We start from the raw sequence: 15941 nt of genomic DNA on the forward strand, positions 1-15941 counted from the left end.
CCTCACATTTATCCACATTAAACTGCATCTGCCAAACATTTGCCCACTCACCCAGCCTATCCAAGTCACCTTGCAGTCTCCTAGCATCCTCCTCACACCTAACACTAACACTGCCCCCCAGCTTAGTGTCATCCGCAAACTTGGAGATATTGCCTTCAATTCCCTCATCCAGATCATTAATATATATTGTAAATAGCTGGGGTCCCAGTACTGAGCCTTGTGGTACCCCACTAGTCACTGCCTGCCATTGTGAAAAGGACCCGTTTACTCCTACTCTTTGCTTCCTGGTTGAATTCTGGTTGAATGATCTACATACTTAGTCAAGAAATCCTTCTGGATGCACCTCACACTTTCTGACCCATCTGAGCCTCTGGCACTAAGGGAATTCCATTCAATATTGGGGAAATTCAAGTCACCCAATACAACAACCCTGTCGCTTTTACATCTTTCCATAATCTACCATGCATGTTCCTCTACCACTGGCTATTGGGAAGCTTGCAGTATAACCATTCACTTTCTGACTTGGTGTTTTAAAGGCCACATTGCTTTTAGATAGAGACACAGTATAACTCGTGTCTGAGTTGTGGAACTGATTTCACACTTTCATTCATTCTTCAAGGGAAACTTTCTGGAACCATTTTCCTCTGATCTCAAAATTTGGACGAATATTTCTTCTGAGGCATGATCTTTTTTTTGTAGACTAAACACACTCTTAGAACAATATTGCACCTGTGTCTTTCTATTCAGTTTTGTCTTTGCTTTATCTATGTTTTTAAAATTCAACTTCATCGTGCACAGTTCCAGAGTTGTTTGGGGCTTATATAATGCCATTTGATATTTATGGTTATCTTGAGTAAGATTAGATTTTAACATTAGAGGGAAATGATGCCAGTGATTGCTAACTTTTAAGAAAGTTGCCCATAAACTGAATACTGGAAATTGGTTAGTGAAAACTGGAAATGTAATTTCACTTCTCCAATGTCAGTTTTACTGTGGCACTATTAACAGGCTAAGTGGAGTTATTGAGCAGGTTCCACAGCTAATCAGATTCAGGTATTCTTATGAACAGCAAATCAAAGTAAAATGCAGAGTTATTACTAATAATTTCACGGAAAATGAAATTAAGATTGCCAGGGAATTAACTTGAGTCTCAACATGCAATGTACGTATGTGTGTAAAAACAAACAAATGCCAGTGTCGAGAGAGCAACAGTTGATATTTCAAGTCGATGACCCTTATCATGCCTTCTGAATATCTTCACCATTTTCTAGAAATGCGTGTGCTTTGCTTATTGCATGTACTGGAACGTGTACAGGAGGGATAGAGTCTTGCTTTCTGAGAGACAATGGGTAATCGTTATCGACGGCCCCGTGTGCCATGTAATTCAAAACAATGATTTTCGTGGTTTAAGGCAAACTGCAAAGACCTGTTTGGAACAAAGAAATGATGAGAGCAAACTGATTTATGATAGGTACCAAAAATTTGATTTCTAAGTGTGGGTTCAATTTGTGGTCAGCATCACTTGCATCCCTTAAAGCAATAACAATTCTGCTCCTAAAGGGCCTGTCCCACCAGCATGCGATAGCATGCGTTTAGCGCGATGAAACGTGGTCGCTTGAGGTGTACGGCCTCGTGGGGGCCGGTCCCACTTCGATCGGCGGAGGCGTATAGAGTTGTGCGGGGCTGGTCCCGACATCGCGCGGGGCTCCAAAATTCTTGCACTGTCCGAAAATCCCACACGACAACGGCCTGTCGGCCTGCAGCCGCATTGAGGCCGTACGCAGCGCCTCGACGGGCGTACACAGCGTCTTGACGCCGTACACAGTGTCTTGACGCCGTACGCAGCGCCTCGACGGGCGTATGCAGCGTCTCGACATCGTACACAGCGTCTTGACGGCATACGCCTAGCGCGTGGCGTTGCGCGATGACATCACTGCCCCGGCGTGCCGTTGCGTGATCACTTCACCGCCCGACGTCCAAATTCGATCGGCCCGCCTCCTGCCCAGCTGATTGGTGAGTATGATGTCGGGACCAGCCCCGCACAACTCCATACGCCTCCACGGTTGGAATTGGGACCGGCCCCGTGAGGCCGCACGCCGCAAGCGACCACATTTGGTCGCGCTAGACGCATGCAATCGCATGCTGGTGGGACAGGCCCTTAAGTCTGTCCTGTATGTTCACAGCTAGGCTTAAGTCTTAAAAATTCTAAAGCATCAAATAGAATCTTGTATAAATATATAGGTTGAACCTTTGCATGTTTAGTTTGGTTTATTGTCACGTACCGAGGTACAGTGAAAAGCTTTTGTTGCGTGCTATCCAGTCAGCGGAAATACAATACACGATTATAATCAAGAAATTTACAATGCATGTACTCGGTAACGCCCACTGTTCTACTTAATTATAATTTATTGAGCGTGTGGATTATCTACAACTGACTTGAATCTACTGGTGTTTGAAATTTCAGTGACAACTCTTAAATATAGTGCAAAATTAGAACAAGCCATCATGTATTTGATTGATTGGTTTGTTTAAATACTCCAATTGTAGCACCTCTAACCGTGTAATTTATTTAATTTTATGTTCACATTGTGATTGGAAACACAAAAAAACAATATCAAAAGCAATCATTCCATGTCTGGCAGGTACATGTGGAACCAACATGGTGAAATTAAGTTTTTAAGAATTCTCTTCATTTGATAAAACTGCATTTACAAGCTTAGGGTATATTACATAATGAATATGCTCAGTCCTGTCTGATCTGTCTCAGATGTATTGCTTTGGTAGGACCCCTGTATATCTGAGGCTGAAAGCCTTTGGTTGTCTGTACAGGATGAAGGAGAGAAGCAGCCTAAAGAGGTGGATCACCTCATGCCCATCATCATGCCTGTCTCTGTGCCTGTAAAGCCTCTGCCTGCTGAGCCCAGCAAGCAGACCACCATTGCCAAGGACAAGCCTACCAACTCTGTGTCAGATGATGAGATGCCAGTCCTCATGAAGATGACTGATTCTCCACCACAAGCTCCCACAGTGGCCCAACCCTGCTCATCCTCTGTGAGTGCTGCCATTCTTGCTACTGACCCTGCCAGTGTTGCTTTGTTTGAAACCCTTTGCTTGCTGGTGGTGGAAAACTACCGTGGCACCTGCTGCAGAGTTTCAGATCACCTCAAGCCATTATTACAATGCCAATTGAAAAGGACTATTAAATTGGATGATCATCTCGGGATAGATTTATAATTGTGTAAAAATAACATTCGGGATGAATGAATCCTTCCAACAAGAGAGCATCAGTTTTTAATTTGAAAGTATTTCAAACTTTGTACACTGGTACCTCGCTTAGGGTCCAAGATGTGTTCCCAGGATCAAGAGCTCCAATGGAATCGACTCTGGAATGGGTTATTATCACATTAGATAGATAAAATGTTACTAACAGGGCTGCTGTGCTGGGAACCTGCTGAGAGATGCTGCCGAGAGGTGTTGGCTGGTGCTCCCTGAGCAGAGAGTCATTGCAACCATTGTGTTTTGCTGGGCCCGGCGAGCAGTGCAGCTGCTCAGCACAGAGATGCAAGGCTCACCCATGAGGGCGGCTCTTATGGGATGTCTCATCCGCACTTGTCTGCCTGCTCATCTTTGGAACGGCTGCTCTCAGCATTGTGCTTGTTACTCATGGAGAAATCACTGGACTGGGGAGCGCTGTGCAACCAAACAGAGTTGGGTAAAAGCAACAAGTGTTGATGAGAGGAACTGTAGGGTCGGACCAGTCCATCAACACATGGAGCTGCTGCTGTTGCTCCCAGGCAGTGGCCTGCACTCATCTTGCTAGCCAGGGTGCAGCCTGAGACCCACGTCTCAGCACTGAGCACCCGCACACTTCACAAGCCATGCTCATTTGCTGCAGGAACACCAGTGCAGGGCAGATGTTTATATCAGGTTCCTTGCACAGTCACGAACACCCCGATTGGATGGCTAATTTTAAATTACTGTGGAGATGCTGTTTCAGCTGAGAAAAATGCAGTGATTTTTGTGGGGTAGCTCTAACCGGGATACCAGTGTATGGATGCACAACTCCTGCAGTTGCACGCATGGTCTGGATTGTTAATTATTCTGAGCTTCTAAAAGAGTTTTTCCTGGAATGCAAAGGGATTCATGTGCAAATCAATTTATACTGTGTTTGCTTTTCTCTGCATGCTGTTGTCTTTCTGACCCTGTGTGACTTTGAAAAGTGTGGCTCCTGTACTCTTACATTGCAATTCAATCGCTTCTCGCTTTGTCGGCAGGAAGCTCTTTTGTCCATTTTTTTTTCACAGAGCTCATGAAGAATACTGAATTGTATTTAACTTCAGCACCTCCAAAAACAACAAAATTGTCATTGTATTATCAGTGTCCGTCATTCTCCCACCAACTAAGCAGCATAATAAGCAGTAAGATACAGTAATTGTTGCACACCTAATATTTAAGGAATACTTGAATCTGTCCTCCGTAAAATAATCTTTTGATATTTTCCAAATGTTTTAAATTTTTATGCTTTCATTATTTATCAAGTTCTTTGCGAATTTTCAGTCATTATCTGACTTTATTTTTGGTTGACTGCTTTATTACCTAGAAACAGTATAAATGCAGCCATCCAGGTGAAGTGGTACAGGGCTTTCAAAAAGTGGTTCAAGTCATGGAGTTATGTAGCGGAAACAGGCTCTATGGTCCAACTTGTCTAAGCTGACCAATCTACAGTCCTGAGCCAGTCCCATTTGTCTGCATTTGGCCATAACCCACCAAACAATTCCTATCTATATACTTGTCCAAATATCTTTTAAAACATTGTAATTGTGCCTGCGTCTACCATTCCCCCTAGCTGCTCGCCTGTGAAAATGTTGCCCCTTGGGTATAATTTAAATCGTTCTCCTCTTGCCTTAGATCTATGCCCTCTAGTTTTAGACTTGTATGTCCTTGTCTCTGCCATGATTTTACATGCCTTACCTGTGCCCATTATGATTTTATATTGCTCTATGAGGGTGCCCATCAGCCTCTGACACTTAAGAGGAAAAAAAAACCCATTATCTCCTTATATCTGAAGCCCTCCAGTCATGGTAACATCCTTGTGAATCTTTTCTTCCCTCTTTTCAGCTTAATGACATCCTTCATATAGCTAGATGACCAGAAATGCACACAACACTCCCAAGTGTGGTCTCACCAACGTACGTTTGTAATATGATGCTCCAACTCTTGTACTCGGTACTCTGACTAAGGCAAGCGAGCCAAAACCCTCCTTCACCACTCAGACTATGTGTTTTACTATTTTCACAGAAATACGTATTTGTATTCCCAGGTCTCCCATTTTCCAGGGCCCTATCATTTATGGTGTTAATCCTGTCCTGATTTAACCTACCAAATGCAACATTTGGCATTTGTTCAAGTTAAAATTCATCGTCCATTCTTTTGCATACTTTCACAAATGATCTAGATCCAGCTGTAATCGTAGATATCCTTCTTCACTGTCAATTCTGGTGTCATCTGCAAACTTACGAAGCCTGCCCACTCCATACTCATCCCATTTGTTAATATAGATGAACAACAGTAGACCTGCACCACACTGATGATTACCAGCCTCCAATCTGAAAAATAACTTTCCACTACGGGCTCCTCTCACCAAGCCAAATATGTATGCATTTGCTAGCTCACTCTGGATCCCACATTATCTAACCTTCTGGAGCAGCCTACCAATGCGGAACTTGTCAAAGATCTTGGTAAAGTCCATGTAAACAATGCCTACCACTGTGCTCTCATCAATCATCTTGGTCATCACTTCAAAAAGCTCAATCAAATTGTGAGACATGATTTCTCACCTACAAAGCCAGGACGACATCCTTAATCAATCCTTGCCGATTCAAATCCAGGTATCTTTCAGAATCCCTACCTGTAACGCCCATCACTGATGTAAGGTTCACCGACCTGTAGTTACCTGGCTTGTTCTTGCAGCTCTTCTTAAATAAAGACACATCTATAGCCACACTCCTATCTTACAGTCCCTCTCCCATTGCTAATGATGATAGAGATATCTCTGCCATGGCCCCAACAATATCTTCCCTAAAGTGCGTAGAGATGGAAAATGTATCCATCTCTATGCACTTTAAGATCGGCAGTACATCTTTTGTATTATGGATATGTTTCAAGACATCATTACTCTCTTCCAGAAATTCTGTAGATTCCACGATCACCTTCACAGTAAATGCAGACAAGAAATATGTATTAAAGATCCCACCCATTTCCTGTGGCTCAGTTGGAGAGAATCTAGAATAACTCCATATTTTTGACTATATTTTTACCTAGTTCTGGTGCAATGTAATTTGCAATGATGGTAGATCCCTGGGGAAAGTTGTACAACAAATGGACCTAGGAGTAAAAGTTCATAGTTTTCTGAAAGTAATGTCACTGGTACACGGTGGGGTGGAGAAGGCATTGTCATGTTGGCCTGCAATAGTCAGGGCATTCAGTATGATTTGGGATGTCATGTTGCAGTTGTGCAAGACATCGGTCATGGCTGCACTTAGAATATTGTGTACAGTTTTGGTCAGCCTTCTACAGGAAATATGCCATTAAGATGGAAAGATTATATGGAAAGAAGATTTACAAGAATATTGCCAGGACTTGAGATTCTGAGTTATAGAGGGAGGTTGGGCAAGCTGGGGCATTATTCCTTGGAGGATGGGTAATACAGTGGCGCAACAATAGGGTTACTGCCTTACTGCACCAGAGATCTGAGTTTGACTCTGACTACGGGAGCTGTCTGTACAGGATTTGTACGTTCTACTTGTGACCACGTGGGTTTTCTCTGGCGGTCCAGTTTCCTCCCACACTCCAAAGATTTGTAAGTTAATGGCTTTGGTTAAAAAAAAATTATAAATTGTCCATAATGCAGGATAGTACTACTGGTTGGCACGGAATCGGTGGGCTGATGGGTCTGTTTCTGTGCTGTATCTCCAAGGTCTAAAAGTCTAACAACTGAAGGATAGCCTTATAGATGTCTATAAGATCATGAGGGGCATAGAGAAAGTAAATGCACACAGAATCTTTTCAGGGAAGGGGAATCAAAAACTGGAAGACAGAGGTTTAATGTGAGAGGGAAAAGATTTTAAAGGGGCCTAAGTGATACCTACTTCACAGAGAGAGTGGTTCGGATGTGGAATGAGCTGCCAGTGCAAGTGGTTAAAGCAAGTAAATAACGACATTTAAATGACATTAGGACAGGTATGTGGTTAGGAAAGGTTTAGACGGATGCGGGCCAACCGCAAGCAAATGGGTCAAGCCTAGATGAGCACCTTGGTCAACATGGATATGTTGGTCAGAAGAGCCTGTTGCCATGGCATATTACTCTATAATCGTGGTTACTACCACAATCAGGAGAGGAACAGAATCAGTTGAAGGTTTATCTCCGAGGAATCAATTAATGAAGCATATTACAAAGGAGAAATGTAACATTATTTACAATTATTCTGAATGCAACAATGGAGAGAGAAATTTTAATGAAATCATTTTACATGCAGAGGGGAAATGTAGGCCAGCAGCATAAATTGCCAAATATTTCAACTTAAATTCTGGCTGGCGGTGGACAAGGGCAGCTGCAGATACTTCGTAATATCTGGGGCACCCATTTTTTAAATTAGAAAAATTAAAATTGTGTTTGTCATGTAGTTGATCAAGATACCCAGTCCAATGGGCAGTAGCTTTATCATAGCAAGCGATGAACAGATCCAATGAAAATAAGATTATATCAGAAGGAAGAGTTAGATGTAACACCTTCCATGTCATATGTGTGTCACATTTTTCATTGGCCACTCAAATGTTAATCTCTGACCTTTCCTCTTCTGGTGGCTGATTTAAAATATTTGTTCACCTACATAGTTTAAAGATGCAGTGTTTTGGCTTAACTGCTCCATATTAATAACATCCTAGGTTATCATATTTCCTGTTCTCATACCCATGAATTCAGGTTCATGTCTCCTTGTCACTGATATCCACACATGTGAGGAAGAGTCTTTCATTATTCCCTCAAAAAACTTTTCTTAGGCTTTTCTGTATCAGCATTTCATATCACCCTTTATAGTGCTTTCACATTGCATGGTTTTGTTCTGCCAAATTACAGGTTTAATGTAAAAGCATTATGTAACAAAGACCCCTCAAAGCTGGGCACTGTACTCTAATCCAGTCATTGTATTATAAACATTCACAAAAGCTTTCTTATTCTTAAGCCCTTTATCCCATTTTATAAAATTAGATTATTAATATTTTTATGGCTTAATTTTCTGTTCCAAGGAATTACCATGTTTCTTTATAATGTAGAAAGAGGCCATTTAGCCGATTAAGTTATGCTAGGTCATATTTTTCCTGTGAACTTTTCCTGTATTCTCATCACCTCCAGATTCAGCCATTTACCACTTTGAGAGGAGCAATTTGAAAAGCCCAATTAACCTACCAGCCTAATAGGATGTTTGAACATAATTCACTCTCTTCCATCAATATTTTTCTCAAAACACACACTCTTGAATTGATGTTGACTTGTCCACATTAAGCTGTATCTGCAACCTATTTGATTGCTTTGGTAATGTCCTTTCCCTTTCAAACAGTAAGTTTAATTTTGTTTGTGTTCTCCACTGAAACCAAAGCTCTGCACTGATCTCGAGGATAAAGCATGATCAACTTTTCTCCTATTAAAGCAACAGATTCCAAGAGGCGTTTCCTTTGTCAGGAAACTTTACATCCATGTTGCTGTGTTCCCTCGTACTATATCTGGACAGCTGTCACAAGCATCCTGTGAAACCTTGTATCGAGTAAAGCTGTTGCTATACTATGTTTTTTTTTAGTAATTCACCTCCAAACAAATAGATTTCTATTTGCAAAGGTGATTTATCTTCACTTGGTGTGGTGGATGTCACGACTATCTAGACACTCCTAGCTACTAATTTGAAAGGGAACCATATATGCTGAGAATGCCCCTGCGACTAACAAGAGCACAGTGTACATAAGGTTGCTGAATTTACCCCCATCTTTGACTTAAATGACTATTCTGTTTGCTGTCATCCAGAATTTTTATACCAACGATGTATTGAAAAAGTTGTCGTCATCCTCTCAACTTATAGTGGAAGTCTCGAGTCCAGGACTTGGAGATTTAACCACCCTTGTGATTTTTTTTAAATTTTATTTTTAAGACCAGTTTTTTTTTTTCCTATTGTAATTTATAATAACAGTTCCTAGTATACCTGTAGTGTACATTAATTTCCCTCTTCAAACCATTATCCATAAAGATATGCAAGGTATTTATTTAATATCTCTCCCATATCTTCATGCTTTATAATGAAATTCCTCCTTCATCCCTTCCCATTTCCTTCCATTGTTTTGCAGTTTTAAATATTATCATCCATTCTATTATCCAATTATTTAATCTGCTTTTTTATGCCATCTTTTAGTTCTGTAATGAATTGTTGGTATTTTGGAACCCAAGAAAAATATTCTTAATTTCCCTCACTTACTGCTCAAGGATAACTTTTATTAAAGTGAATTCTATTGAGTGTTTAGTTTAAAGATGCAGTGTGAAAACATAGAAAATAGGTGCAGGAGTAGGCCATTCGGCCCTTCGAGCCTGCACCGCCATTCAATATGATCATGGCTTACATAACAGACCCTTCAACCCACCGTCCACGCCATCCAGCAATCAGCCGCACACTCGTTCTATCCTACACACTAGGGACAATTAACAGAAGCCAATTAACCTACAAACCTGCACATCTTTGGAATGTAGGAAGAAACCAGAACACCAGGGAAAACCCTCAGTCAGGGGGAGAAAGTACAAACTCTGTACTGACAGCATCCATAGGCAGGATCAATAGACGCAGGAGTAGGCCATTTGGCCCTTCGAGTCATTCAATGTGATTATGGCTGATCATCCCCAATCAGTACCCCATTCCTGCCTTCTCTCCATATCCCCTGACCGCCATCTTTAAGAGCCCTATCTAGCTCTCTCTTGAAAGTATGCAGAGAACCAGCCTCCACAAAGGATTCCACACTCACAACACTGTGAGAAAAGTGTTTCCTATTCTCCGTTCCAAATGGCTTTACCCTTTATTCTTAAACTGTGGCCCCTGGTTCTGGACTCTCCCAACATCGGGCATGTTTCCTGCCTCTAACATGTCCAAACCCTGAACAATCTTATACGTTTCAATAAAATCCCCTCATTCTTCTAAATTCCAGAGTGTACAAGCCCAGCCGCTCCATTTTCTCAGCATATGACAGTCCCGCCATCCCAGGAATTAACTTTGTAAACCTACGCTGCACTCCCTCAAGAGCAAGAATGTCCTTCCTCAAATTAAGGGACCAAAACTGCACACAATATTCCAGGTGCGGTCTCACTGGGGCCCTGTACAACTGCAGAAGGACCTCTTTGCTCCAATACGCGATTCCTCTTGTTATAAAGGCCAACATGCCATTCGCTTTCTTCACTGCCTGCTGTACCTGCATGCTTACTTTCATAAGCTGATGAACAAGGACCCCCAGATCCCGTTGTACTTCCCCTTTTCACAACTTGATGCCATTTAGATAGTAATCTGCCTTCTTGTTTTTGATGCCAAAGTGGATAACCTCACATTTATCCACATTAAACTTAATCTGTCATGCATCTGCCAACTCCCTCAACCTGTCCAAGTCACCCTGCATTCTCATAGCATCCTCCTCACAATTCACACTGCCACCCAGCTTTGTGTCATCTGCAAATTTGCAAATGTTATTTTGAATCCCTTCATCCAAATCATTGATGTATATTGTAAATAGCTGCGATCCCAGCATCGAGCCTTGCGGTACCCCACTAGTCACTGCCTGCCATTCTGAAAGGGACCGTTAATCCCTACTCTTTGTTTCCTGTCTGCCAACCAATTTTCTATCCATGTCAGCACTCTACCCCCAATACCATGTGCCCTAATTTTGCCCACTAATCTCCTATGTGGGAACTTATCAAATGCTTTCTGAAAGTCCAGGTACACTGCATCCACTGGCTCACCCTTGTCCATTTTCCTAGTTACATCCTCAAAAAATTCCAGAAGATTAGTCAAGCATGATTTCCCCTTTGTAAATCCATGCTGACTCGGACCGATCCAGTTACTGCTATCCAAATGTGCCGCTATTTCATCTTTTATAATTGACTCCAGCATCTTCCCCACCACCGATGTCAGGCTAACTGGTCTATAATTCCCTGTTTTCTCTCTCCTGCCTTTCTTAAAAAGTGGGATAACTTTAGCTACCCTCCAATCCACAGGAACTGATCCTTAGTCTATAGAACATTGGAAAATTATCACCAATGCGTCCACAATTTCTAGAGCCACTTCCTTAAGTACCCTGGGATGCAGACCATCAGGCCCTGGGGATTTATCAGCCTTCAGTCCCATCAGTCTATCCAACACCATTTCCAGCCTAATGTGGATTTCTTTCAGTTCCTCCGTCACCCCAGATCCTCTGGCCACTACTATATCAGGAAGATTGTTTGTGCCCTCCTTAGTGAAGACAGATCCAAAGTACCTGTTCAACTCATCTGCCATTTCCTTGTTCCCCATAATAAATTCACCTTTTTCGGTCTTCAAGGATCCAGCTTTGGTCTTACTAACTTTTTCCTCTTCAAATATGTAAAGAAGCTTTTACTATCCTGCTTTATATTCTTGGCTAGCTTACCTCATCTTTTCTCCCCGTATTGTCTTTTTGGTTATCTTCTGTTGCTCTTTAAACATTACCCAATCCTCTTGCTTCCCGCTAATCTTTGCTACGTTGTACTTCTTCACTTTAATTTTTATACTGTCCCTGACGTCCCTTGTCTGCCACGGTCGCCCCTTTCTCCCCTTGGAATCTTTCTTCCTCCGAGGAATTAACTGATCCTGTACCTTCTGTATTATTCCTAGAAACACTTGCCACAGTTGTTCCACTGTCATCCCTGCTAGTGTATCTTTCCAGTCAACTTTGGCCAGCTCCTCCCTCATGGCCCCATAGTCCCCTTTATTCAACTGCAACACTGACACCTCCGATCTATCCTTCTCCCTCTCCAATTGTAGATTAAACCTGACCATGTTATGGTCACTACCTCCTAATGGCTTATTAACCTCAAGGTCCTTTATCAAATCCGGTTCATTGCATAACACTAAATCCATAATTGCCTTCTCCCTGATAGGCTCCATTACAAGCTGTTCTAAGAATCCATCACGAAGGCACTCTACAAAGTCCCTTTCTTGGGGTCCAGTACCAACCTGATTTTCCCAGTCTCTCTGCATGTTGAAATCTCCCATAACAACCACAGCATTACTTTTACTACATGCCAATTTTAACTCCTGATTCAACTTGCGCCCCATGTCCAGGCTACTATTTTGGGGCCGGTAGGCAAGTCCCATTAGGGTCTTTTTACCCTTACAATTCCTTAGTTGTATCCATACTGATTCCACATCTCCTGTTTCAATGTCACCCCTTGCAAGGGACTGAATTTCATTCCTCACCAACAGAGCAACCCCACCCCCTCTGCCCACCCGTCTGTCTTTTCGATAGGAGGTATACCCTTGAATATTCAGTTCCCAGCCCTGGCCCTCTTGTAGCCATGTCTCTGTAATTCCCACAACATCATACTTGCCAATTTCTAACTGAGCCTCAAACTCGTCCACTTTATCTCTTATTTCGCATTCATATACAACACTTTGACCCCCATATTCACGTCCTCCCCCCTCGCAATTGGCCCTGACCTTACTCTTTTATCCCTTCTCGAACTTTCTGTCCTATTAATTCGAGAATCTTTTGTAATTTTTCCTGTATTCACTTCCCCTTCAACTCCATCTTTATACTCCCAATTTGTCAATCCCTCTCCCTCCCCCCACTATTTAGTTTAAACCCACACGTGTAGCCCTAGCAACCTGCCTGCCAGAACGTCGGTCCCCCTCCAGTTAAGGTGTAACCCGTCCCTTTTGTACAGGTCACCCCTACCCCAGAAGAGATCCCAGTGGTCTAAAAATCTGTCCTTGCTCCCTGCTCCAGCCCCTCAGCCACACATTCAGATCCCCTATCTCCCCGTTTCTGTCCTCACTAGCACGAGGTACTGGAAGCAATCCAGAGATAACCACTCTAGAGTCCGGCGTTTCAGTCTTCTTCCCAACTCACATTGGAGGAACTTCTTAGAGAGACAAGTGGCGTATAGCCACACGAGATTGAGCAATAACATTGCTCTTCTTCCCCATGTCGTTTGTGCCTTCGTGCACAACTACTGCCGGCTGGTCACCTTCTCTCTCTCTCTCTCGAGGATGTTCTGAATTTGGCTCGTGACATCCTGAACCCTGGCACCAGGGAAGCAACAGACCATCCTCGCGTCTCGTCTGCCGCCACAGAATCTCCTGTCCGCTCCTCGGACAATGGAGTCACCCACCACTAGGGCTCTGCCCAATGTTGGTCTCGCCGACTGAGTCCCATCTCTAGGATTGGAGCCACCAACGTGTCCACCGCTCAGACTGGAAACATCGTCTCCCCCAACAGTTGCCAAGAGGGCGTACCCGTTTTCATTAGGCACAGCCACCTGGGTCTCCTGCACTCCACAGTTACCCCCCTTTCTCACATCACACACCTTCGTTCTTCCCGTATCCTCGGCGTGACTACCTCACTGTAGTTCCTGTTCAGGAAACTCTCGTTTTCCCGAATGGCCCCAAGGTCGTCCAGCTGCTTCTCCAGTGCCCCAACACGGTCCTGCAGGAGTTGAAGCTGGACACACTTGCCACAGTTGTAGCAGCCAGAGGCTCCATCCGTGTCCCTGGGCTCCCACATCCTGCAAGCCTCACACTGTCTCATCTGTCCTGTGTTCACTGCATCGTGTCCTGTAGTCCCCGCCAAAGACTCACACTTTACTCGCAAGGCACTTCCCTCACTGCTACTCCCCTAGAGCAGCCTTGTTTATATTGACTGATAAATTGCCTAATTTACCAATTTACAAACCAAATTCCTCAGTTTTAAACTGTTTTTCCCCTGTGACTTACTCACCTTTCCCACAGGTTTCAGCCAATAAGCTCTTCTCCCTGCTTCTCTTTGATTGCTGCTTGTCCAAGATCCACGTAAGCACTGGTCTCTAACCTGGGTCTACTACTGTGCCCCTGTTGTGGATGAATCTTATCATTCATACAGTGTTGACTCCTTTTCAACCTTTGAATGAGAAATATCGCACAAATAAAATAAAACTTGAAGGGATCAAACAATTCAGTTGTACCCCTTCCTTGATAGAATCTGGAAGAATGGGATTGACGGTGTCTTGTTCTTAAAATCATGATGGACAAAAGGTTAAATCTTTCTCATGCAAGCTCTCTCTCATGCTCTCTTTCTCATGCTCTCCCTCTCTCCCTCACTCTCCCTCTCTCCCCCTCACTCTCCCTCACCCTCCCTCGCTCTCCCTCACTCTCTCTCCCACTTTCTCTCTCCCTCTCTCTCTAGAATAAAAGAGGAGGGGTTGCGAGTGTTTATCTGTCTTTAACAGTCAAGTTCTCGGGTCATTGAGTCAATGGATTATGCTCTCATGCTGATGGTTTTTTCGTGTTTGGGAAAAGAAAGTGCTGTTACGTTTGCCTGTTACATTAAGCACACCTAAATGTTTATCTGCTCCCATTAATAAAGCTTTAAAAGAGATGTACAGGTGCACAACCTTTTATCCGGTGTTCCGGAAAACGAAAAACTCCGAAAACCGGCCATTTTTTCCAGGATGTCGTCGGCACACCAAAGCTCGCGTTTGGCGCCAAACTTGACCCGAAACGACCCACGGTCAACCCAGGTCTGTACTACTATAGCGCCTGCCTCCTCCCCGGAGACCAGGGAGACACTTAAACATCTGTAAATCATTGCTTAAATGTTAGTCAGTTAGTTTGGAGGGCTTTTATGTGAAGGGGGGGGGGGTTGAAGGGGTAAACTTTAATTCTTAGTCCCCTACCTGGTCGGAGAGGCGGGGAGCGGTCAATGCCTTACCGGGTCGCCGTGCAGTAAGCTCCGCAGCGTTGTGGCCGCCAACTCCTAGCTGGGGCTGCGGGCGGCGCCGGTTGTAGCTCCGACCCCGGCAACTCTACCCCTGGCTGCGAGGCGCTCCAAATCCAGCTCCGCCCGTGGCAGGACGCCTGCAGCCCCAGCTCCGCGAATGTTGGGAGTCGGCGGCGTCGCAGCGCTGGGATACCTGCGGGGAGCGGGCAATGCCTTACCGGGTCGCTGTGCGGTAAGCTCCAGGGCGCTGAGGCCGCCTTCTCCCAACATTCGCGGAGCTGGGACTGCGGGCGTCCGGCCGCGGGCGGCGCTGGATTTGGAGCGCCTCGCAGTCAGGGGTAGAGTTGTCGGGGTCGGAGCTCCAACCGGCGCCACCCGCGGCCGGACGGAGCCCCCAGCTCCACGATGTTGGGAGTCGCCGACCAGGTAGGGGACTAAGAATTAAAGTTTCCCCCTTCACCCACCCACCCCACCACCACCACATAAAATCTCTCCAAACTAACTGACTAACATTTATGCAATGATTTACAATGATTCCCCGGTCTCCGGGGAGGAGGCAGCCGCTCCAGACTTTTCAAGCCGCCCGCGCTACCTACCTAATCTACGCTAAAATGCTTCCATTCGGAAGCATCGAAAATGTCCGAAAATGTCCCAAGGCTTTCGGATAAAAGGTTGTGCACCTGTATCTGCATTCCATTGTCATGTTTCGTTTTCTTCAATGATGTATGGAAGAATGTTAGAGAATCAAATGCAACATTTTTATCTTGAAAACATTGTTTTGGTTTGTGATTGGTCTTATTATGGTGGGAGAAGTATGAGATTTGCAATGTCCAAGGTGTGTGTTTTTTGCAATCTTCAAACATTAACTGGTGGCAGGTCTATTTTAATGTTCGTTAAGAAGGAATTATTCAGTTGTAAAAGAAAGGACACTG

At 44.0% G+C, this 15941-nt stretch overlaps 1 protein-coding gene across 7 annotated transcripts in view; it reads left to right on the forward strand.

The window, feature by feature from the left end:
* LOC129699693 (transcriptional-regulating factor 1-like) overlaps positions 1–15941 on the forward strand; it is a 239712-nt gene that overhangs the window by 173113 nt on the left and 50658 nt on the right. For 6 of the 7 annotated variants that reach the window (XM_055639687.1, XM_055639691.1, XM_055639689.1 and 3 more), the window contains one exon: positions 2830–3051. The exons of the other annotated variant lie outside the window; for it this stretch is intronic. In XM_055639687.1, coding sequence (XP_055495662.1) covers positions 2830–3051 — 222 coding nt within the window. The remainder of the gene's footprint in view (positions 1–2829; positions 3052–15941) is intronic. 7 annotated transcript variants of the gene reach the window in all.

This window comes from Leucoraja erinacea, chromosome 8 (genome assembly GCF_028641065.1).
Source record: "Leucoraja erinacea ecotype New England chromosome 8, Leri_hhj_1, whole genome shotgun sequence".
In the NCBI taxonomy this organism is placed as follows: Eukaryota; Metazoa; Chordata; class Chondrichthyes; order Rajiformes; family Rajidae; genus Leucoraja; species Leucoraja erinaceus.